The 25,182-nt window shown below is 36.1% G+C and overlaps 2 protein-coding genes and 1 long non-coding RNA gene across 7 annotated transcripts in view; all 3 read right to left on the reverse strand.

Annotated features, from left to right (window-relative positions):
• The window catches only part of LOC110054701 (Fanconi anemia group I protein-like), a 69,094-nt gene that overhangs the window by 7,377 nt on the left and 36,535 nt on the right, over nucleotides 1–25,182 (reverse strand). For 3 of the 5 annotated variants that reach the window (XM_089287258.1, XM_089287242.1, XM_089287268.1), the window contains 26 exons: nucleotides 24,723–24,802; nucleotides 24,425–24,512; nucleotides 23,288–23,346; nucleotides 20,051–20,122; nucleotides 19,889–19,959; nucleotides 19,442–19,502; nucleotides 18,537–18,675; nucleotides 17,795–17,850; nucleotides 17,609–17,677; nucleotides 17,196–17,297; nucleotides 17,027–17,105; nucleotides 14,176–14,267; nucleotides 13,580–13,663; nucleotides 12,842–12,879; nucleotides 12,538–12,623; nucleotides 12,293–12,383; nucleotides 11,847–11,946; nucleotides 11,301–11,380; nucleotides 10,917–10,980; nucleotides 9,682–9,784; nucleotides 9,464–9,546; nucleotides 8,592–8,714; nucleotides 2,837–2,888; nucleotides 1,913–1,989; nucleotides 1,648–1,698; nucleotides 1,423–1,491 (listed from right to left, as the gene is read on the reverse strand). In XM_089287258.1, the coding sequence (XP_089143384.1) occupies nucleotides 1,423–1,491; nucleotides 1,648–1,698; nucleotides 1,913–1,989; nucleotides 2,837–2,888; nucleotides 8,592–8,714; nucleotides 9,464–9,546; nucleotides 9,682–9,784; nucleotides 10,917–10,980; nucleotides 11,301–11,380; nucleotides 11,847–11,946; nucleotides 12,293–12,383; nucleotides 12,538–12,623; nucleotides 12,842–12,879; nucleotides 13,580–13,663; nucleotides 14,176–14,267; nucleotides 17,027–17,105; nucleotides 17,196–17,297; nucleotides 17,609–17,677; nucleotides 17,795–17,850; nucleotides 18,537–18,675; nucleotides 19,442–19,502; nucleotides 19,889–19,959; nucleotides 20,051–20,122; nucleotides 23,288–23,346; nucleotides 24,425–24,512; nucleotides 24,723–24,802 (2,069 nt within the window). The remainder of the gene's footprint in view (nucleotides 1–1,422; nucleotides 1,492–1,647; nucleotides 1,699–1,912; nucleotides 1,990–2,836; nucleotides 2,889–8,591; nucleotides 8,715–9,463; nucleotides 9,547–9,681; nucleotides 9,785–10,916; nucleotides 10,981–11,300; nucleotides 11,381–11,846; nucleotides 11,947–12,292; nucleotides 12,384–12,537; nucleotides 12,624–12,841; nucleotides 12,880–13,579; nucleotides 13,664–14,175; nucleotides 14,268–17,026; nucleotides 17,106–17,195; nucleotides 17,298–17,608; nucleotides 17,678–17,794; nucleotides 17,851–18,536; nucleotides 18,676–19,441; nucleotides 19,503–19,888; nucleotides 19,960–20,050; nucleotides 20,123–23,287; nucleotides 23,347–24,424; nucleotides 24,513–24,722; nucleotides 24,803–25,182) is intronic. The other 2 variants (XM_089287254.1, XM_089287248.1) reach the window with 2 other exon arrangements.
• Nucleotides 15,216–17,013, reverse strand: LOC149117902 (uncharacterized). The gene is made up of 2 exons (XR_016206527.1): nucleotides 16,405–17,013; nucleotides 15,216–16,005 (listed from the first exon to the last, which is right to left on the reverse strand). It is a non-coding gene; the product is annotated as an uncharacterized LOC149117902 (long non-coding RNA).
• Nucleotides 21,200–22,624, reverse strand: LOC149117903 (uncharacterized). The gene has a single exon (XM_089282202.1). It carries the CDS (start codon nucleotides 22,311–22,313, stop codon nucleotides 21,936–21,938), a length of 378 nt encoding a protein of 125 aa, XP_089138328.1. The 5' UTR covers nucleotides 22,314–22,624; the 3' UTR covers nucleotides 21,200–21,935.

Genomic DNA, 25,182 nt, shown 5'->3' on the forward strand with positions numbered 1-25,182 from the left:
TTGGTTATTTATCACTTCATATCCAACGCGGTTTCATGGAATAATTGTTAATTATTCATCTCAAACTCTGATTAGTGATAAGGCATTTACAGTTTTCTGATTGGTTCACTGAATCTTGGTTATCAGCCAGTTTCCTAAGTTGGACTTAAAATGGAAAGTGAGATGCTGCTTAGCTGATTTTTTTTTTTTTTTTTTTGCTTAACCAGGAAGCAAAAGTTTCTTTGGAAAACTGGTTGAAAGAGCGGTTGTGCTGAGCTTTCTACCAATGAAATATAAGAAAAGACACTGCCATGCCATTAACAACGGAAATTGTCGTAATTTACTCAACAATGTCTGTATCAACAATTAGTGCCTTTACGCTAGAATGACCAGACACTTTAATAAAGGATATGTAGGTATGTAGGTATGCAGGTATGTATGTACAGAGAGTTTGATATGAAACATTGGTACTATGTCTATGGGATAGTCACTGATGATGCTAAAGGCTAAATCAATTATCACCCAACAGCAGACGAGGGATAATAATCTAATTTTTTGTGCCTGGATTACTTTTTATAAAAAACGATTTTAATTTTCCTACTTAAATGTTTAAACTGAAATAGCTGGTTCAATTTAATGGAAACTTCTACGTGCAAGTCGATGGAGACTCAGAACTGGCAAGCATGATATCAGTACATTAATGAAAGACACACTGCCAGAGAAAAAGCTCTCGGAAAAGATCAACAAATATCATCACCCTGAGAATCGTGAAAGCCTGACAAAAGTATGGGTAAACCAGACTGTGTGGGATAATTTGAGTCCATCAGTACATTCACAAGACGTTAAAATGTAAAAGGTACAAACACCTTTGTTTAAAGGTATGTGTGCCTTGACATGCACGATTAACAAGCTCATTGAGCAAATAGTACCACTACCTGTTGGAGGTGAGCTGCTTCAAGAGGCTACAGATGTCTTTGCTGTGTTGGCTAATGTTAACACTCAAGGCTTAACCAAAGGCATAGAGAGTTGATAAACCCTGACTTACATGATGATTAGTATATGTAATGGGACTACATGCTGTCCAATTTGGAAATAATTGGATGAGAAAAATTCTGAGGAATCTTTCAGAGGAATCTTTCTCATCCAATTATTTCCAAATTGGATAAGCATGTAGTCCTATTACCTATTAATTATATAGCATACAAAAAACAGATGAACAAGGCAAATATCAACAAAGCATAAGCCCACAAGTACGCATTGCGGACCTACTTTTTAAAAATAATTTCAAGTTTGTTCAGAGAAAATTTAGTGGTGAAAATCTAGTGGTGAACTATAATGGCTGATAGGGTACGATAGCTCAGCCAGTCAGATTGCAGCATTTGATTTGTATACTAGTGGAATCCTATTCATAGCAATGATCAAGGTAATTGAAATTGAACTTACCGCAACAGTAGGTGCAGCAGTTCTTGGGTTGATAATTGCAAAGTGTGTTCTGTCTTCAACTTCAACTTCCTGAAAGTGCAGTTATTACATAATTATGATGAAACCACCTTCCTTTTCACTAGTATCTTTACTTGCAATTCCTCGCTATAAAAATGAAGTTATTGTATTGTGTTGTAAGAAAGAAAACATTCTTTACAAGACAGGAATAAAACAGTTAACTTATACCTCATCTACATCTCCAAGCTGGCTGTGAACATCTTGGGCAACATCACGCACCTAACATAAGAAAGAAGCCAACTTTACAGAAGCGGTCTCCTTGTAAGCAGTGCAAGATCTCACCTCTTACAAGTGAAAAAAAAAATGCCTACAACAGGAATATCCTCTAGCTGTCCTGACCCGTAGAGGCTCAAATAATCATTACAACACTGAACGGTTTGATAGGCTGACAAGACATGTTACTTTGAGAGTGAATTGCTGATTTTGTCCTTACCAAGCCTGCGCTTGTTTTGCACTGGAAAGTCAAAGAATACAACAGTGACATCAAAGACTTAGTAAGTGAAGGATCATCTGTGAAACAGACAATAATTTCAAATCAGTATTACTACCATTACCAAGGCCTGACCTGTGACCCCTTTTTCCATATAGATCCTCTTATTTTGATATCTTAAAGTTGATATCGCGGGTTTGGTACGCAAGTGGACCTGTTAGCTACAAATAAAACTGTGAAAAATTAGGACACAAATTTCATAATTACATCAAGCAAGCTCCTATTAGGGAAAATGTGTATGCATATGGAAGCTAACTAATTAATAGTAGAATGGTGAAATGGCAAAATAATAAAATGGTTGAACCTTGCCATTTCGAACTTGCAGGGGAAACAAAAAATTGTTAAAAATAGCGGGAGTTCAAAATAGCCAATAGTAAATGACCAAAGGGCAAATCCAAGGGAAATGGTTTTGAGTTCGAAATAACAGGGAATTCAAAATAAGCGAGTTCAAATTAGCCGGCTCCAACTGTAGTAGTTAAAATAGTAATAGACAGTACCCTTATTTTCCAGCAAACATGATTTGTTACTTGTTAAAAAATATGTTTTCCATTTTCTCCAGAAGTGTACTGTCTTTCGTCACTCTTTTGCTTCAATTGTTCTATTTAGGACGCTTTCTGTATTACTACTTTGTAAAAAGTAACTTCCATGTTGTGGTACCATTATATCTAAGAGAGTTTCTGTACCTACTGTCTAGTTATTCCGTAGAACAGTAAAGGTTCATGTTATGAACATTCAAGTACCCCTAAAATTTCACCCTTAAACAATCTTAGACACTAAGTTGGGATTTTGTTTTTGGAATGTAGAGATTTCATTGAAACCATGACAGACCTTGAGGTTAGCATAAACACATTGGATTTCTTTTCTTACCAACATTGTGATCAGCACAAATTCTCTGAGCCCAGGCCTGCAACTGATTGAACTGAAATTTAAAAAAAAAAGACATATTAAAGGGAATCTTGCCTAAGAAACAGTTTTGTTTCAAATCACGACTTGGTGTTTGTGTTACATTGTTTCAGAGATTTAAAGTTGATAATTCTTTGCCTGTTTTGGGCAGTTCCCTTCTGCTATTTTAGGATTTCAAAAATGATGGGAAATTATGACATCATTGTGTAGTTGAATGTTTCTAAAATAAAGCATTGTATGAATATGTACAGTTCAAACAAGAATTCATCTTCTGTGGACACCATATTCAGAACTCTGGCCTCGCAATGACATCATAACTTACTATTAAGTAAACGTGGTGATGCCCAGGTAATTTTTTAAACTGGAAACCAAACACTTCGTATTTGAACCACTTGCAGAGATATCAACTTAAGACCCCATGATCAGTTAAAGAACTTTAGAACTTAAACTGCTTTACAGTCAATTAAGATTCCCTTCAAACATACTGAACAGTTATAAAGTGTAGATGACCTCTCTGTGATTTTTACTAAATTGAGATAAATCCCACCTTGGGGTAAGATTTACTATGTTGTATGTAGTTTTCGCCTATTTGAAACTCACTTGAAACAAAATATACTCCTACACTTTTTTTTTTTAACCATGGATACGTGAAGCATAGAAATGACTAATGTTATGGGGCAGAATATGCAAATACGGCACTCACTCAGATGTAAACTTTCAGCATGTAGAGCCTGGGTGTGAGTTTCTTGAAGACCTCCAAAGTTGAGAGCGGCCATTTTGATTCATGTGTTTCGCTTTTGTAAATATGTATTATTTTGCCTATGGACTATTGGTCACATGCAGCTGAAAGCTGAGAGAGGTATTTGACTGTGGTCATGTACATGTATAGGTCACAACAGCGCGGCCAGCAACGTCAAAGAACTGAGATACAAGTCAAAGTCAGGAAGTGAGATCATGTTTAATAGATGTGGATATCATTAGACTCATAGCTTTTTTCTTGGCTAGAGAATTTGATGATTTTCCACTCGCTTTCCGTCCTTGTAGAGTCCAAGGTTAAAGCCTAAGTTCTTGGCTTCATTTATTTTTTATGTATACATTGAAATTCTGGCAGTGCTCCTAACTTAAATTCGAAATCTGTGATTTAATTTGACTTTAAAACAAGTTTACTTCAAGCAAAAAATTCAAATTGCTTTATCTTTTAATTTTGCAGTTCTTCACCCTACATTTCCTCTGTATTCTATGCAGTTCGACCAGAGTGAACATTTCTTCATGAGTGGTATACAAGTCAGCATTCATGATCGAGTAAATTATGTCCTAAAATTTGAGTGATGGATAGACAAATTAGCATCCAAGACACTGTGTAGATATACTTTTTGCAAGAGAGATTTACTTTCCAATCATGACAAACACAAGCCATGCCAAACAGGCATAGTGGCTGGTGATGTATGTATAATTTTATTTTTCCTCTAGAAATGAGACATGTAAGCAATTGGAATCAAAACTTTAAATTACAGTTTAATCCCTATTAAACGGCCACCCTTGGGGAAACGGATAGTGGCTGCTTAAAAGGGGCTGGCCACTTAATAGAGGCAAAAACAATAGAAAAAACCTCATCAGGACTTTGATTACCGGCCGCCTAATAGGGGTGCCCATTTAATAGGTGGCCGCTTAATAGGGGTTCGACTGTAATTATATTAATATCTGTCAATAATCGTTTTGAATATTTCTGCATTGCTTGCGAAACTAATACAAACAGTTGCCAAGATAGGAATAAAATAATGTGATTTCTGTTTCCAAGAAAGAAAACTATTGTTATTGTTATTGTCTACAGTACAATCTGCAATACCATTTTTATTTTGTATTACATTAAGATGGGGGGGGGGGGGGGACTCCCTACAGTTCACTCAAGGTGCACTTTTTATAAGGCAGGAGGTATGACAAAAAGGCAGGGATTTTAAAGACTCGCTGCTAATTTATCCACGAAAAGAGATGTAATGGGTCCACTGTAGGTATACAAAAGTATAGAAAACAGTATACAAAAGTGAAAGGATTCTGACCTTGGGGCTGAGCCTCCTGGTGTAAACTTGGTTGGGTCCCTTCTCCCTTCCCCTGGGCATAGTTACATGGAGAAAACTTATATAATTGTAAATAAAAACATTCCCTTAAATTTGGGTTCAAAATCGCAACAAAATTGAACTTTTTTGGTACAAGATGTAGCAGGGGATTTTATGGCAGATTATCATTTTCAGCCAAACATTTTCAAGTAGCCCTTTCTGGGAGGGATGCTGAAACTGTTTGAAATGATTCTTATAATATTTGCAGAAATACTTTTCTCTCTGTTCCCATTTACCAGCTAGCTAGAATCAAATTGTTTGTTTGCCGTAGCAAAAAATAAACAAGATTTTAGCAATATTTTTTATTTATTTACTTATTTATTTATTTACTTATTCAACTTTGCCTAACTAGTTAAAATACTTGTATAAATAAAATTTTTATTATTAGGCAGGGAGACCACTACAGCCTAGCCAATTACAGAGGATCCCTCGTAATTAACAGTGGATCCATCGTAATTTACAGTGGATCCCTCGTAATATCTGTGTCCCACTAAAGTATAATTGTGCAAAATATTCTTCGCATTCTCAAGCTGATTGTCTTAAAATTATTAATGTCAAAACCATGTGACATACTTTCCGCACAATTGTGATACAGCCTTTTCATAATGCAACACTAGAATGTTAACTGAGCAAGGACCACAACCAAATTATGGTCCTTGTGGTCTTCAGCAATCTTCGGAAATCTTCAGAAATTTTCGGAAAATGTTCAGCAAAGTTTGTGTGACCTTCAGACAAGTTTTGGAGAATCTTCGGAAATTTTTGGAAGGCGGTTGGTAATCTTCAGAAAATCGTCAAATGTACCGTCATCAGTATGTCTATATAATAAAAAGAACATTACACGTTAACTCAAAGATATGAATTCTATGTTCTTTTGGCAAGAACAATATCAATATTATGTTCTTGGCACTCAAACATAAAATTCATATCTTCTCACCACTGTGTAATATCCTCTATATAACCAACTCCTCTAACTGGGTGTCAATTTGGGACTGGTGATTGTGGTGAACTCTCATTTATTGGCTTCATTGTGCAACAGACTGTAAAAGTGAATTGACACTACATGTACAAGTCAATATAATACAATAATGATTTTCCAGTACTAATCAAAATTAATTGATCTATTCCATTTTAAAATTTATAAGGAGGGAGGCATCGAGGTATATTAGAAACCGCAAAACCGAAGAAAATCATCCAAAACCGCAAAACCGGAGAAAAATTTGCCCAAAACTGAAAACCACATACAAAACCGTCAAAGACCGATAAGTGGACTTGTCTGAAGCCTTTGTATCTTAGAGTATCTTTTACATTTTGCAGGCTTCTCTTTTCCTTTTTCACTTTACATCTAAAGGTGTTTCTCTTTCGAAAATTCTCGCCGCCTTTCCCTTCCTAGTAAAAAACACAACACAATCCACAGTTGCTTCTTCTGTTGTTGGCATGGGAGGCACGTTGGAAACTGACCAAATGATTGCTCTGGTCTGCGAGGTCAAAGTCTCGGGTGTCATTTGAGACGCGTGATCCCCTACCGTGACATTTAGTTTGTCACGCATTCCTCTCGATAACTTTGGTGTTTCGCGGCTATTTGAGATCAATTGCAGCTCAAATCGAAGAAACCGGAACCCAAACAGGACAAAATAGGAAAAACCAAAAACTACATCGGATACCAAAACCGAAAAACTGCCAGTATTTTTCACGAAAACTGAAAACCAGATGCTAAAAAACGAAAAATCTTCAAACTGCAATGAACACCAAAACCGAAAAACCGATCTAAAAAATAGTCAAAACAGCAAAACCAAAAATCCCAATGCCCTCCTCTATAAGCAGTCTGTATAAACAGCCTGTAATTTGATTTTCGTTTACTTGCCTAGTTACACTGTATTTGTACTACTTGAGTTTTCAAGAAGGCTTTCAAAAGTCATTTCAAAAATTATTAAGTATAAACTAATTATTATAGATCAAGTAAATGTATGTAGGCACATGTATGCTCTGTGGACCTACATTTTGTCTTTTCATTGGATTCTTCATTGTATTATTAACTTTCAATACTCCCAATCCACCAATTCCTCCATGAGCTGGCTCACAAGAGCCTTTGATTTCAGACCATGTCAATTTGCCACTCACTCAGTTGTAAACTAATCAATATGTCAATCATCAATATCAATTTTCCGACATATCAAATTTACAAAGTAATGCTGCAACGTAATACATTCAATTATGCTTCAGCTTTTCTTTAATTGATATTTGTTGTGGTCAGCACAAGTTTAACCAAGTCATTGCTAGTAACTGTTTGAAAGACTTAAGGTTTAACTTTGTGTGTAGATATTGACTGTGAAGAGTCATTGAACTTCCTGAGACATTGGCTTGTCAATCCTCTAAGCTCAAAGAGAGTTTATGAGCTCCAGCTGGCTGGATAGCGAGCCTTAATTTGTGAGTGAATCTTATGAGTGAAACTTTGAGAGAGCCTACTAGCACTCTCAGGCTAGCACTATATCAGTAAAATTATGAGTCAAACATAAACTAAACAATTGGAAACTTAAGTAGGACAACTTATAAGTCCATAATACCCAACCAAAACTTTCTTGTGGCAAACAATAAGAAACACAGTTACATAACTAGATATAAACAAAATTATCTACAGTGACACAAAAATCCTGCGGTTTTGTGAGAAATCAAAAGAAACCTCCTCATTTTGTAAGCACTGTATCCACAACTTCTTCATAGTTTCCTTTGATTAATTATTGCAACTACATCGTTCTCGGATACTGCCTTTTGTCGTGCAATCTACAACTTATGCTGATTTTAAATCCTGTTTCCTATCCAAATTGTGCGGGACTGGAATAGTCTACCAGGGTCCATTGTTGAGGCTAGGAGCCTGATCCGTTTTAAGAGCGTGCTAGAATGCTTCTTAAATATACATTAATTGTTTGTCAGTGACCTGATTCATATTTTGTAATTAGTATATTCTCAGCTCCGACTATTGCATTTCTAGCTCTCTGATTGGCTCAAAAACTCCGACTATGAGCCATTAGTCGGAGTTTTACCTTATATGGAAAACAGTGCGCCAAGTTTAAAAATTTTCCGCTCTGTAAAATTGTTGAAATAAAAATCGGCGGCAAAAACCCGATTAAGAATATACTAAAACAATTATTCCATTCGACCTTGTTGGATATGAAGTGATCATAACCAACTCGCGCTACGCGCTCGTTGGTTATTTATCACTTCATATCCAACGCGGTTTCATGGAATAATTGTTAAATAGTCATTTAATATTCTATTTTATATATTTTCATTGTACATAGTTTATAATAGTTTACATCTGTTTTATCCTTTTCATTAGGGAAACGCTATAAGGTTGACCTCTATTTTTCCTTTTCAGGACGTGCTTTTTCTTGTGTTTTATTTTCATCATCTCTAATGAAACATGTTGTCATGTTGTCATGTTGGTAACTCGCATAATGCTTTAACTATAAAATCTCCTTCCCTAAATGGCAAGTAGTCTCCTTAATTTTGAAGATTAACTCATGGCACCCTGTCTTTCAACATGAAACACAACAAACCATAAGAATGAGAGGCACATTATTAATTATTTTCTAAGCTGCTACATGTACCTGTGGTCCATCTGGCTCCAAATGATGTGCCAACAGCGAGATAACATTTACAAGTGACTGACTGTCTTTTGTGCTCATGTAACTGTCCTCATCAGGTGAGGATATGATGCTCACAATTAAGCGCTAAAACAAAAGTTCAAAAATTACATTGAATAGATAAAATAAAAGCGTCTCTACCAGATACTTTACTTTACGAGTGAACCTCAATGCAAATCTCTATCCCTAGGATATCCTTTGCAGTCATTTACTTCAAGCTACATCAATGCCTGCTGTCTTGAACTATTTTTTGTTCCTCTTAAGAGTTCAAGAAAGTGGGTTCTCAAACAATTAATAAATTCTGAAATTCAAACAAAGGAAATAATAACCATGGCGGTCATATTTGCTTAGCATAGATTTTAACGATTTATTTCTCTGTTCTCAGTCTCCTTAGTGTTAGTTTTGATGGAGAAGATTTATCAAACATTCGAGATCATACATAACTAACACCTCAAAGCCCATAAAAAACACTCTGCTGCTCATCATATTTTAAACCCTCTTCTTGATGTTTGGTTAAGTGGTAAAGCATGATTTATTGTGCTTGACATATAACTCAACTACTACATGCACATGTGCATGGCAAATCATCAAATAACCTACTTTACATTTAGCAGTATGCATGTATGCTCTTGATGAGTAAATTTTTCCACAACAGTTTGGTAACAGAAAATTGGAAACAAATTGACCAAATGTTGTTGAATTAAGTTCACAACGCACCATACGGCAACTCTTATGAGTTAAACATTTTTAAACTATAGAGATATTTTAATCGCTCATATAAAAGACAAGAAATATAATTCCCACAGCATTATATTTCATATCCTTATGGTACCAACCTGGAATTTTTTTATTTGTGAATAAACAGCTTCTTGGTTACTTGCATCATTTGTTGCACCTCCGTCGCCATCCTGACCTGAGTCTAGAAAATATAAACAGAGATAGTCAAAGAGAAACCTAACCTCAGAAGTGCTTAAAGATGTAAGTGATTGACACCCACAAAACAAAGCAGTGAACACTACAGTAGGATGAAGGCATTAACATCTTTCCTACTCACCTATGACATTCATGAAGTGAGGCAACTTCTGGGCAAACCGGCAGCACATGATGTTAACTACCAAGCAAAATCCCTCTAAACACAAACTGTTGACTTTCTTACCCTGAATAACAATAATTGTTATAATTGGTAATAATTATTATTACCATTAGCTTCATCAATTCAGAAGTTCAAGATGGGTTTGGGCCCAACTTAAAAGATTTTAAAATGGCACGAATGGTTATTGTTGTTCCATAGTGATTAAATGCATTATGTGCACATGCAGTTTCTGCCTTTGTTTGTGCCAATGTCACTTAACATGTCAAATCGCTGGAATGCTCAAGTTTAAAGCTAAAAGTTAAGACACTCAGTGAAAATTGTATGTTGCATATGGATAGAGGATTGGATAACTGTTGGCTCATAACTTGATTTACTACTGCTCGTGTTATATTGTGTTCTTATATAGGTCCCACACATTTTCTCTTCAAACTTCAAGGCCATGAAGACAGAAAGTGTTGTCCATTTTTTGCAATAATTGACCGTTGTGAAGGTCACAAATGCATAAAAGAAGTTTGTCAGGTTCAATGGGATATCACTGCATTTAACTCCGGGGAATTACTCTGATTTACATGTAGAGACATGTAAGAAGTTTCAAAGCTCCCAACAAGGTTACAAAGCACACCAAAAGTTAGCAAACCTAGCACTCTTATGATCACTCTACTAACATGCCAAGCCCCCTCCCCCTTCCAACAGTTAATAGCATTTTTCCAAAGATTGCCCTGGTTTATGTTTTTACTGAACTGTAGAAACACAAGTGAAAGTTTGGGAGAAATAGAAATTCTGTAGGATCATTTGCTGAAGGAGAGTGTTAGAGTTCTCCCAAACGTTTGTTAGAGCAACTCGATGCAAGCACAGAGAAAAGGTTTTCTAAATTCTCTTACACAAGACAGCAAGGAAAATCACTTGTAGTGCTTTTATTGTCTGAACGTAAATTCTCTTCACTCACAAGAAGATTAGGTCAACTAAAAAGAGGTTAGAAGTTCTGCTGTTAGTACAGGCAATTTTCCAAGGCATTTAATATAGGAGAATAGAGATTGACTAGGCAAAGAAAACAATATTTTGTCTGCTCATTATGATATGTACATGTAAGGTACAAAAATTAATTTGAAACAGAAAATCTCAACAACGCTAACGTCCTTAAAAATAGGGGGAAATGCTTCACATTTATTCTCCTAAGCTTTTTCTGTTTGTGGTACCTTTTCTTTCTTGTCTTGCTCTTCCTGTAAACAACTCTCCCCACTCAAATGCTTCCACAGCACTCTACAAATAAATCAATGCAACATCAAATGCTGAACTCCAATCACAGCATGATGAAAGTTCAACATGCCAAAATTAAGGTAAGTGGCATTCATAAGGGTGAGACTCCTGCTGTATGAGAGTTGCAAATTTAAGAGAATGTGTATAGAAACTTACTTTACACAGTGCCAAACTGAGCACGCAGAGGTACATGTCATCAATGGCACGGATATTTATATCAGTGTTGCAAGGAAAAGTGACATGAAATGTCAATCACCCTCAGTAATAGCAGGGTTTACGGCAGCACCCTTGACACGACTATAAAGATCAAAAACATTAATTACCTTCCAATAGTACAACAATGTTTGTAAACATTCTCTTTAGTAGAGCCACCAGGTCCTGAACAAATTGCATTGTCATGGATCTAGGAAACCAATACTTATTCAAATCAGGAATAAAAGAATTATTAACGCTTCACTGGCTATTATTATGTGTCACAAAATGTTCAAGGAATTGTGCACACTATGATCGGTCAGTTCAAGTTCATATTCACCCCATAAAGCTAGAGTATAGAGTCATATATGCACTTGTGAGTTCTTAAGAATAAGTGTAAGAAGAACTATTCCCTTAAAATACAATCAAACATGGGCCCTTTAGATACATGTATGACTCATATATCTCAGATTGCACTGACCGCCTTTCCCACATAATCCAAAATCTGTGGAATTATTTTCAACTACAGGCTCAATGTTTGGCTTACCCAATAGCTCTCAATTATATTCTAGGCTTTGTTTGTCTAAAGTAATAAACAATTTGGATCATGTAAGGTGTAAAATATATTCAAGTATTACTAACAATGAAAATAGTACAGAAAATTAGTGCCCTTATACCTCCTTGAGTTTTTGAAGAGCTGTATTTAAAGCATACTTGACTAAATCTCTTGAACCTCTCAATGCAGTTAAACTTTGCTGGTGACTTGGAGCTGTGTCACTAAAAAGGAATTGACATAGCACATAACAAAGGGAGTGTTGCTTTAACTTAGCAATTTAATGTGAACCTTGTTCCACTTTGACCATCATAAACTATTATTTGACAAAATGTCATTTTAGTATCTTGGTACTACCCAGCAAATGAGGTACAATCATTTAAGGCCATAGCACTGAAATGTATGATTTTTTGTGTCCTATGAAAAACAAAGTTTCACCAGAAACATTGCGTATACTTTCAACACATTCCTGCTTTTACAGATTTTCTTTATCACTATGAGTGATTGATACATTCCACCATGCCAATTTTACATACATAACCTAAAGAAACATTTAAGCAAAAACATTACCTGAACAATGCTCTTAACAATGATGCAGAACATTCAAGTGACAGCATGCTCTTAGCTCCTTGTTTCCCAGCTGTAGATCGCCCTTTCTTCCCTACAATGGAAAAAAACCAATTATAATTCCTTTGACACTCAAAAACTGTCATGAGTTATGCATGTACATGTAATGCACTGCTGAAGGATAAACATATTTTTACTGTGGTACAAAAAAGAAGTATTCCGTTTGTGAAAATGGAGTAGAATCATACCAGTTGTGTTTGCCTTTTCCTTCAATATCTCTGAGAGTTGGTGATAATTTCCAAATAATTGCAGAATCTCTTCAACTGATTCAGCACTAGAAGCAAACAAACAAAAAATAAGAAGATCAAAAAAATACATTTATTTAGTGTTATTTTCCTATTGCAAGTGAGTTTGAGGAACAGCGAAGCAAAACAAAGCATAAGTAGCTATTTAGAAGAAGTGAAACATTTTAATATTTGAAGCTCTTACCAAGAACGCACAGATAAAAACTGATTTCACCGAAAACAGAAATCAAAAGGAATTCTTTCTAACCTTAATTCTCCTTCTGAAAAGCTGTACTCCAACAAAACCTACGCAAGAAATATCTTTTCAATTAGGTAATATTTATATGTTTATTTTACAGTTTTGAGATAACGCAAATTCTTGTTTAATGTATATCCTGTGTTTAAATGAACAGCAAAAGCAGTCAAAACATTCTTGACAGAAAACTACAAAAAAAAAAAAATGTGTCATTGTAAGTAGTAGCAATTAAAAAGTGACTGTTAATAAAAAAGTTATTGATTAAAAGTCGTCTTCTCTAACATTGATAGACTTCTTTCCAAATACATAGTTACCTATTCAGAACAAACTCTCACTGAAGGAAAATATTAATTTGCTGGCAATGCCTTAAAACACATACCAGTAATAATTTATTAAGTTATATTCTACAGGAAATAGAAACATTATTTTGATCCATTTTTCTGTAGAACAAGATGGTAGTAATGACTTGGTAAAATTCAAAACAGTTAATGAAACCCCTAAAATATTTTACTGTTGTAAGTTCTGTAAATGTTGTAAATTTCTGGCCAGTTTGGAAATTTTACTACCAGCATTTTCTTTTTCAACCTCCTGATGAAATCCCACCTCTTTACTCCCATATTCCCAGAATTAACACCATCCCATACATACTACAAGAAAACTATCAAATATTAGCATGGCATAATACATGTAATCACTTCCTGACCAATAAGAAACACAGAATACTTTTAAAGCTGTGAATTGAGTACACACCTCATAAACTCCTAGAACAAGGAGAGCCAGAATATTATTCTTGATACCAACACTACAGGCCAGAGAAAAATCTGCAGACTTATCCTGAAACAGTGAACGCTCAAATTACCTCAACTATACACTATGCTAAATACATAATTATATTCAGCATTAGAAAAAAACAAGCTAATCATATCATTAAATAATTATTCAAATTACATATTTGACATGGTTATATACCGATGTGATAGGCAAAACAAACAACACTTTATTTGCCTTCTATTTCTTTGGTGGCTCATAATCAATGCCTCAAGCCAGACATGCTGCATTAAATAAATCAACCTATACTGCTTGTGCAATTTTTATTGAATTGGTTTTAGAGTTGAGGTTAAACTGTTTTAAGGAACATAGCCATTGACTACAGCCTGCATGCAGTCCTCTCCTACCTTGCCTACCACTGAAAAACAGAAAAAATCCAGGAGGGATAAAAAGTGGTACCAGATATATATTTTTTAAAATTTGTACTCTCAGTTAATGGTTTAATCAACAAACAAAGTACTGCTTGCAGTTGAGTTTTAGTGGGGCTGCTATCTTAAGATGTATGTAAAACAGTTTACCAGCTCAAAGTCTTCCATTTCAGATTTGTTCATCCTTTGCACAAGTGATTGGAATAGATCCTCAAGTTCATTCAGAATGTGCTCCACAGACTCTGAAATCCCAAAACACCAAAATACTGTTAGTAGTAAATATAGTTATGAAAAGGCAATGTTATTTTTTTAATGTTCTACTGCTGTTTATATAAGCAATTCAAATTAGCAGTCAATAACAACAATTTGCTCTTTAATTGCATGAATAAAAACAAGACAAATCTGGCAGTAAATGGGACTGTGGACACTGGGTGCTCCCTGGGATAGCAACGAGAGTGGGTGGTAGTGATACACCCTGGACAAGTAATTGGGTGATTAGCAAACACACCCTGCAAACTAAGTGGGGTGGTTAGCGGACTCAAACCCCAAAGTACAACCACAAACTGGGGCAGCTAGTGGGCACAAACCCCAAAACAGAAACTTGGGCGATTGGCGGACACACCCAGAGATAATGAATGAGGGCAGAAACCCCTGGGCGGTTAGTGGACACACTCAGTGAATGAATTAGGGTGGTAGCGAACTTACCCTGAGAAGGAGGCCCCCCCGACCTAGCTACTTTTAGGTAGCTAAAAATAAGGTGGGGTACCATAGAGAACCCACCCATCCTGATGCAGACGATAGCTAAGTGGAAGGTGTACACCCAGGCCAGTAGTCTGAGTTTATTAATAGGGAGGGTAGAGGAGGGGAAGGAAATACTGTACACTAGCAAAGGAAAATAGGTGGTATGCCTAGCGTGCTACTAGTACAAAGACTGGTGTAGCATAACATGTTCCTGAGTACTGTTTGTTGAAGGGGGCATTGGGATTTTCGGTTTTGCAGTTTTGGCTATTTTTTTAGATCAGTTTTCCGGTTTTTGTTTCAAAAGACTTCGGTTTTTCGGTTTTGGTGTTCATTGCGGTTTGCAGATTTTTTCGTTTTTTAGCATCTGGTTTTCAGTTTTTGTAAAAAATACTAGCAGTTTCTCGGTTTTGGTATCCGATGTGGTTTTTTGTTTTTCCTATTTTGTCCTATTTGGGTTCCGGTTTCTCTTCGATTTGAGTGGTAATTGATCTCGAATAGCCGCGAAACGCTAAAGTTATTGAGAGGAATGTGTGACAAACTAAATGTCACGGTAGGAGGATTACGTGTCTTGAATAACTCCCAAGACTTTGACCTAGCAGACCAGGGCGATCATTTGGTCAGTTTCCAACGTGCCTCCCGTGCCAGCAACGGAAGAAGCAATTGTGGATTGTGTTGAGTTTACAAGGAGGGGAAAGGCAGGGAGAATTTTTGAACGAAAAACTTGTTTAGATGTAAAGTGAAAAGGGAAGAGAGAAGCCTCCAGAAGCTTAAAGATATTATACAAAGGCTTCAGACAAGTCCATGACATTCACAAATACTTTGACAAAATTAGTGTTAGTGTAGTTTCCTCTGTATGCCCCACTCGTCACCATTGTATCAGTTTTTGACGGTTTTGTACGCGGTTTTCGGTTTTGGGCAAATTTTTTGCAGTTTTGTGGTTTTGGATGATTTTTTCTTCAGTTTTGCGGTTTCTAATATACCCCAACGCCCCCCTCTTTGTTGAGACCAGATATGCAACAGATGGTAAAAACTAGTACCGTTGGATGAGTATAGAATGGTAATGGACAGGAATAATTGACATGAGCTGTAATTGTTGATAAAGATACCAAGTCAATGTAGCTAATAGCGTCCATTGTTTAGGATATCAAGTTCCTTGGCATGTTCGTAATGCACTTACACAATAAAGAAATAGCATCTCTGTGGCTAAGACATATTGATGGACAGTAATACTAAGCTCTCCTGAGAGTGAAGAATGATCATCGCAGTTAATTTTCCAATTTAAGCAATTGGAAAGAAGAAGCCTGAAAAAATCAGGGCTTCAACGGGATTCGAACCTGTGACCTCCGCGATACTGGTGCGATGCTCTACCAACTGAGCTATGAAGCCACACATTGGGAGCGAGGTCAATTAATTGAGTTCATATCTTCCCGTGAGGAGTGAAATGATGTGAAGTTTATATGAAATAATTCATATATGAACTGCGGTTGTAGGTGAGAGTGAAGAATGATCATCGCAGTTAATTTTCCAATTTAAGCAATTGGAAAGAAGCCTGAAAAAATCAGGGCTTCAACAGGATTCGAACCCGTGACCTCCGCGATACCGGTGCGATGCTCTACCAACTGAGCTATGAAGCCACACATGTTAACAATACTTTACAAATAAAGTGAACAAAGGTTGTCTGAGACAACTGCAAAGAATGTTTGGGGTGACCAACTATAATGACAAAGCAACTTGCACTTCTGGACAACTGAATTATGACAAGCAACACTCTTCCTAATGTTCTGAACTTCATTTGAAGCACTAGTCACATGCATGTAGTAAGATTTGACTCTCCACTAAGTATCCCACACTTGTACAGTGTGTTAGTGATGTCACATTTTTGCAAACTCAAAAGTTTGTGCCACTAGACTGGAAATGTTCTGTGATGCACTGCAGCTATGCCCAAATGCATAAAAACTCACAAGACATCTTCCTGTACATGAGATTACTGACAAGATTAAACAGTATTGTGAAGTTCTGCCATCACCAGTGATGAGAAAGAGGGGCAAGACTTCCAGCCAACATTCTGCTATAACATACTTTATTATACAATGGCGATCAAAGGGTAAACAAAACCTGGCCGCGGCAAGTATGTTTCCCAAAATACTGACCTGATAGATACATTCAAAAACATTATGGATCCTAACGTGTTGTGCTTAGTTATCATAGTGACATACTTAGCCTTTGTGCTTGCTTAGTCTCGTTTTAATAATTCACTTACCATTTTCTTCATTTTCATCTTGATTGTGATTTTCAATACATTTTTCCATTGAGTGAAGTAGGTAGCACAGCAAATGTGCCTATAATGTAGGAGGACAGCTTACTTTAACAACAAAAGTAACAAATCAAATTCTCTTTCAATGAATAAAAGAGAAAATAATATTTCTCACCAGTGGCTCAGTTAGGTAGACCTGGTCCCCTGCAGCTGACAAACATGGTTCCACTTTCACTGGAGGATTGACACTTTCATCTGACTCAAAATATTTCTGAAACTGTGGCAGTGTAAACGGATTTAATTAAGATGTCAAACGTACCCAGCTTTTTACCAGTCTTCCCTTTTTTTAGGCATCACTCACTACAATCACTCTTAGCTACCATTTGCTATCAGAAAAGACATCAATGTACTTTGCTATTCAAGAATTGCTATTCATTAAATTCAGCTAGTTTAGAGACAAGCCACTAACTCAGTGTACAAAAAAAATCATTTACTTATTTTTTAGCATGATCATGAGTTTGTGATGGCAAAAACAGTATTAAAAGAACTGAGCAACAACAGGACATGTAGCAACAAGTTATGATTTACCTGATTATTAAACATGTCCAAGATTGGTTGTTGTAACTGAGGGTTCCTACACAGCACATAGAACAAACCCTAAAACAATGATAACAATGTAAGCTAAGGTACAAGTTTTATTAGTTATGTTGTATTAAAATAACAATTAGACCCAAGGGAGCCACAAGTCATACGTATACTGTAAGAGAACCTCACCTCGTAAAGCTGCACTCTTACATCTGCTTGCTGAGTAAGACACCTGCGAAGGTTTCCTTGAGATAAAGACAGAAAGATGCTCAGGACTAATAATAAACAAACTTACAGATTTACATACATACCTTAAGCAAATTAAAGAAATACCACATTTAAGATTAATACAACTTCAAATGCCCTTTTCCTAATACTAAAATTTAAGGTAGAAAGTGATTTTTAAAAAACAATACTGCAAAAATAGAACAACCTCAAAATAATGTAACACAATAATCAATAATAAAGCAGAAAGAAACTTGCCTTATCACCAAGTTACATCATTCTACCTGCTGTCAAAAGAAACATGTACCAAGTGCCCTCTTAATTCACTACTTCACTTTTGGCATTTCAACATCGTCAGAGAATAAGTAAAAAATGATTACTGTTTCTGCTACTGATAATACTCAGTGCATGTACTATGTACCATGACTTGAAAATTGATTTTAACTTTTGAGTTGGCCGTCATCTTTGCTGCAAGTGCCAGTCATCATAGCCAGTTGCTGACTTATACTCACTGTCCTACTACACTAAATTTTGAAATACAGCTTGTTTACAAGTTAAATAAAATAGGTGCACTGTACTGTAGGTACACATGTTCATTTTATTTGTCTGTGCTCAGACCATCTATCACAACAAGAGTAAAACAAGCAATTGTTTTCTGGAGAGAACATGTACAGTGCCACAGGAGTTTATGGCATGTTCAATTCACCTAATATCTCTAAGCATAGTGCTTCATTCCCGACACCACCACCTCTGACATGGACATCCACTTGAATCTGACTAGAATGTGATAATGTCTGGCTCAGCTGACTACCAGACTGACTCGATGGCATACTTCCTCCTAAAATCTGAATGATGTACATTATGCAAATTTTCAGCAAAACAAACATCCAGTACATTTACATGTACATGTAACTAACCATAAAGAAAATATGGCACACTATCTGATCCTTGCACTAAGCCCCCCAAAAAAGATCTTTGACTAAATCTTAGTGCCTTGATGTATTGAAAATTTGTTGTTTTGCAGTGAGGAGTTTTACTTTCTCTCCAGAGTTTTTGTTTACTTTAGGAATCAATGTGATAAAAAGTGCACATGAAGCAAAAACTTATTTTGTTTCGTTCTATCCACCAATGTTATTAAATGACTGCAAACTTTCAAGTTCTCTCGTTAAATAAAATCTAGTCATCAATTAAGCACTGCAAAATGGCGCATTTTCTTTAAAAAAATGGCCCTACATCTTGTCCACAACAATGAAAGTTTTAGGCCCGATAAAATTGCCAAATTATCTCCACAACTAAACTCAAACTTTGAAATCTTGTATAAATTTTAAACCACAAAATTTCAAAATATGCAAAAACTAGTGTGCTTTTAAAAATTGCATGGTCAGTCATACAGTATCAAGTCAGGTGGGCTGATGGCATAATGTTGTGGACAAGTTCCTGACTGAATTTTTATTTTGGGGAACATTAAAGTTTCCAGTTGTTTTATTGACAAATCAAATGAAGCTAAAAAAAATACATCACTTCATACATGTATGTAATTTAATGTTGTTAGCATACAATATTTTTTTAACTACAGTCTTCATTTTTTTTTTCAGACTACTTTATCTGTACCTTGAAATGTTTGAGAATAAGGAGAAATCCTGTCACTGCGATCTTACGCGAATCAACTTGCCTGCAAAAATAAAACAAGCTTAGGAAGTTCAAGCACTAATAGGTGGACAGGTAAGGACATCAAGTAACTCTACATTGTGCACGAACAACACAGAGTTGAGGATCTCTTACAAAAGAAAACTTCTAGGATACCAACTATGACATTTCCACGAGCACCTGCCAGTCTTGAGAAAGTCGTCATTTGTAATATATAATTTTATATAAAGAAAGCTTGCAAAGATGTTTTTAAAATCTAACTCTCTTGTAAATTTGTAGTCTACTGTGAGTTTTGAACCGACTCTCTTCACACTGAAACCAAATTTCTGACTTAACAAAAATGATATATAAGGCTATTAGTTCATTCTTACATGTATTTATATACTAGATGTTAGACATGTTCATTTTTACCTTGAGAACATGGCTTTTCTTAACACAAGAATGAGAGAATCTCTTAAGGATAAGCTGATCTTCAACAGCGGCTGTTAAATAAGTGGAAGACATTTGCTTTAAATTTTCAAAACAAAAAAAAGCACAAAAATGATGTATTTATGAATTAGCATGAGCTCATACCTGGATGGCCTTGAGAAAACCCTCTGCTGACTTTGGTGGTAAGAAGGACAGATAGTCTAGAGCCTCTTTAATCTGGAAAGCAAAACAAGCACTACACATTAAAGTTAAGTCATGAACATTACAGTACTTGTTCTATGCCCTACCAGCCGAACTACAAAGTTTTCATTTTGGAGGAGGTCAGCTCCTTGAATGAAGGGTGTTGAAAAAGCCATTATGTATGTACAATAAACCATTTTTGTAAGTATACACAACAACAACAACAACAACTTTATTTGTAATCAACAGAGAAATTAGAGTTAGATGAACAAAACTGAGTTAAAATAAAAAGAGTACATGGCTGCCCGAAATAACCTTAAATGCAGTTAAATGCAATTTAATGGAGTTAACAAAAAGAGTGCTTGTGTTCCCCTGGTAGTCAGCGGTGTCGACACATATGCACATGTGTTGGAATTCCATGTCTTCGTGGATCGTAGCGTGGAGTACGTACAGGTGTTTTCTTGCGTTTTTGTAGTGGCAGCTCATCACCTAAGCAGTTCCTCTTACTGTGTAGGAGCTCATGGCTGGGTTGCCAGGATTTGCTAGCCATGGGAGCAGTCTCCATCTGGGAGCTGGCTGCCAATAGTGGAAGCTCCTGGATGCCTCAGGCACCCAACCTCCATTTTAGCAATGCAGTTGTTAATGGGTTAATAAGATTGGGCAGCCATCCTTAGGGATTTAAAGTGATTATTAATTTGGTCAAATAAGAAGAGAAAAATTAATAAGAAAAAGACATGCAAGAGCACACACACAAAAAAGACTATATAAATTATACATACAGATTTAGTGAAAAATAGCTGGATGATACAGTGTACTGATGAGAATAGTTATACTTCACATACAGAGTTACAGATATTCATTCAATATGTACTAATAGCTTCCAATGTTTGATTTGGTCTTTTTCTTAAAAAGTTTACCACTAACTTATGTGAACGGTGGCCACAGAATGCAAACAAGCAATTGATATATATGAAAGACAGTCATGTTACTTTTAAGTAATGAATTAGAACTTATTAATATTATTATTATTATTATTGTCTTGATCAATAACGATTTCTTAAAGCATAAACAAGCAAATATTAACGTTAAAAGCTGATGTTTCGGCGTCATCGTGACACCATTCTCAAGACAAAGTGAACAAATAATGCGATATCGATGATTTGATTTCTATAGTCTCTACAAATTAACATAATAACAAAGGATCACAAATTCTTCAAGTGAATACCTTTGCGTGAATCGAATCTGTTTGCACGTTTAGGGATGGTTTAAGTTTTCTTATAAAAAGCATCTCCTTAATTAGGCAATCAAATTTGTTAGTACATTTGGCAAGCACGTGAAATTGTTCTGAAAGACAAGGTGGTACGTTCAAATTATGTTCGCTAAAGTAATGTTTACAAATTGACGACGATTTTTGTTTGTGTCCATCAACGCGTTCGTGGAGGTGGCTGCGAATGTAACCAACATATCCTGCATCACACAGGTTACATTGAAATTTATAAACTACACATTGTTGGCTAACAGTGGCTGGCTTGACTTCTCGAACTTTAAGGTCTTGGTTGAGTTTTCTGCTGACAAACACGGGCTGAATGGTGGTCTTGATTTTTGAGCTAAGGTCTGTGAGACGTTTTTTCACTACATTAGCAGAGACCTGATCTTAAAATGGTATGATGATTCGGATGGGGGGTGTAGTCGTGTCGGTTGATGGAATGTGCTGATGGTCTGCTACTTTGGAATCTACGAATTGCTTGACAGCCAGATTGAATAAGTGCTTCGGGTACTTAAGCTTTAAGAAAACCGTCTCAAGTCGATCGCATTCTTGTGAGAAGTACGACCAGTCGGACGACATGCGCTAAGCACGATCTAACATGGTGGTTATTAGACTGCCCTTGTACCGAATGTCCACATGGCTCTGGTAGTGGAGTAAAAGGCCCGTGTTGGTTGGTTTTACATGGACTTTGGTCTTGATTCTGGGGGCTAAGTTTAGTACTTGAACACCAATGAAAGGAAGCGAGGCATTCCATTCCACCTGCATAGTAAACTTTGCTGATGGGTGGCAATGGTTTAAGGTGTCAAGAAAAACTTCGGCTGATGCTATGTCAGGCATGATGGTAAAGGTGTCATCAACATATCGTCGATAATAGGAGGGCAATTTGCCATCTTGATTAAGTTTGTCTTCAATGGAGCACATGAAAACATTGGCGAGCAGAGGACCAAGAGGGGATCCCATTGCAACCCCATCTGTTTGATCATAGAGATTTCCATTGTACTGAAATAGTTGATTCTTAGTGGCTGCGTTGAGTAGTTCAATTAGCTGGTCTCTTGATAGGTTCAGTTCATGGGTGTTGTTGAACCAGTCATCACTGAAAGCTTTGTCAGCTAAAATCTGGATAGTTTCATCCAGTGGTACATTGGTAAATAAAGAGGTGACATCATAGGATACTAGGATATCACCTCTGTTTATCTCAAGGCTTTGTACAAAGGTGTCTGTAACCGTGTACTGATTGCATGAGAGTGGTTTCAATTTTTCATCCAGCCAAAAATCGTTGTCAATTTGTAAACATTACTTTAGCGAACATACTTTGAACGTACCACCTTGTGTTTCAGAACAATTTCACATGCTTGCCAAATGTACTAACAAATTTGATTGCCTAATTAAGGAGATGCTTTTTATAAGAAAACTTAAACCATCCCTAAACGTGTAAACAGATTTGATTCACGCAAAGGTATTCACTTAAAGAATTTGTGATCCTTTATTATTATGTTAATTTGTAGAGACTATAGAAATCAAATCATCAATATCGCATTATTTGTTCACTTTGCCTTGAGAATGGCGTCACGATGACGCCGAAACGTCGGCTTTTAACGTTAATATTCACTTGTTTATTATTATTATTATTATTATCATTATCACTATCACTATCACTGTCACTGTCACTGTCATTATCATCATTATTATTATTATTATTCAATCATTTTTAGAAATTTGTATATCTCCAAAGAACCTAGCCTGTAAAGGAGCGAATGAGAGGCAGCTGTATTCGCAGGTTAAAAAGAACTGAGTGTAATTAAGTAAGAGAATCCTAGTTTGCTGGTTGCAGGTGCTCTCAGAGAACACTGAAACAACAATTGCTTCTCAAGTAAATTCTCTGTAACTTGCTACAAGTTTTTACAACAAAACAGTGACAGGACTGTTCTCCCTACCCTTGGCAATGACTCCAACAACACATGTGGTGCTGAAGAAACAGTACTGGCCAAGAGATCTGAAAACCAAACATTAAGAGTCACTCACTGAAAATATGGAGGATTGCTGACCAGGTTCGCAAAATCAAAAACCCTGAAAATTTGCCTAAAAATGCTTCTAGGGAACTACTATTGAAAATATCATTCTGGTTTTCTAAGAATATAAAGTCTTCAAGAAATAATTTCTTCAAATTATTTGCAAGAAACAAAAATACAGCGTTTTGCCTCATTAAATGTACAAAAATATCAGGAAAATGAAAAAGTTCTCGGCATTTGCTTTGAAACAATTTACACAGGATAAACTTAGCATAGGAGCTTTCTCTTTCTTCTATCTAACAGTAGGACGTTTTAATTCTTTCAAGCATTTTGAAGGGTTCCATCAACTGTCAAAGAATTGCCTAATCAAGCCCCTATGGAAACGGCAAAAATTGCATAACTTTATGGGCTAGCTTAAAACAAATCTTGGTATGCCCGATATCGTTTTGAAATAAATACTGTGATTAACCTTTGACCTTCTTCTACATGTATCAAGATTTGAAATAAAAAATCTGGGCAATATTGAGGTTCTCACAGGCAAAAAACAAAAGTTTATGATAGTCTCTTCCCTAATTTGTATAATGAGGTATGGTTTAAGAAGTCTATCATTGAGCACTCTAGTCTGTTTTTGCTCTTTTTTTTAGCCATGTGTTGTAGGAAAGATACAAAAAGAAGGTTCATGTCTTTATTCCAACATTGTGTATTAATTTCATACAGTTACATAAAACTAAAGAAAAACCTGAAATAGAAGTTCCAAATAACTCTTAAATTCATAGTGCTTACTATTCATGGTAAATTTAGTTGATGCTAAAATGACTTTCTGGATGGGATCCTTAAGTATGTCAGGGGCCAAATACACTTGGACAAAGAGAGACTGTAAGAACAGCAGATGACAATGGCAAGAGCTTAATATCTTGGCATCCGGATCTAGGTTTTGGTCAGACACCAAGTATTCAGCTGTTCCTCCAAAGTAGTTACTGACAGTAGTAGGGATAACTATCACTAATAATAGAGATCATCAGACAGTACTATTTCCATAATCTTGGATTGTTCCTGACTTACCGATATAATGGTGGACAGGTGTTGTTGCCTTGGTGATTACTCTGTTGAGGATTTGCTGAAGAATTTCACATCTTACCATCTCATGAGCCTAAAATAAAAACTGCACATTAATAAAACTATATATGCAATTATCAAAATGAGTTGTATTGTAAACAAGAAGGGTATGACTTTTTGTGGCTAATTAGGAATTGTGGGAATTGGTCTTATCTTTTCCCACACCTCCACATTACTTAAAGGCACCACCTGAACAGAAGGACCAAAACCATTTACCTTCAAAACATTTTAAATGCAGATATACCTTAAAAGTATCTAGCAGAATTGAAGATCCAAGCTTGTATGCATACTGTGTTGGAGTAAGGTTTGGTGAGGAAGTGGAATCTAAATGAAGATGAAAGAAGTCAAATAATACTCCAGAAAGGTTTCTCTTTCCAAAAAAGAAACAAAAAATAAAGGTGGTGAAATAGTTCACAACACAAGGTGGTGGCAATGTTCATCCAAGACTGAACTGTTTGATGGATTTAACCCAACACAGAAAAGCAGAAACATGGTCAGGAGCATGTCACCTAGATCCAATTTCTTGTCATCTCATCATGGATTTCCAGGGATGACACCATCTTTTTGTGTTCAATGGGTCCAGTGTTATCTCTAAAGGAACACCCTGAGGGATCTGACGCTATGTTTTTAAAATCAGTGACATGAAAACAAAATGAGATGTACTCGTGCTAGCATGCTCTTTCTTGTGAATACTGACACTTTGG

Source organism: Orbicella faveolata, unplaced genomic scaffold (genome assembly GCF_042242905.1).
Source record: "Orbicella faveolata isolate gen_17 unplaced genomic scaffold, um_ofav_v1 contig_1, whole genome shotgun sequence".
Classification (NCBI taxonomy): Eukaryota; Metazoa; Cnidaria; class Anthozoa; order Scleractinia; family Merulinidae; genus Orbicella; species Orbicella faveolata.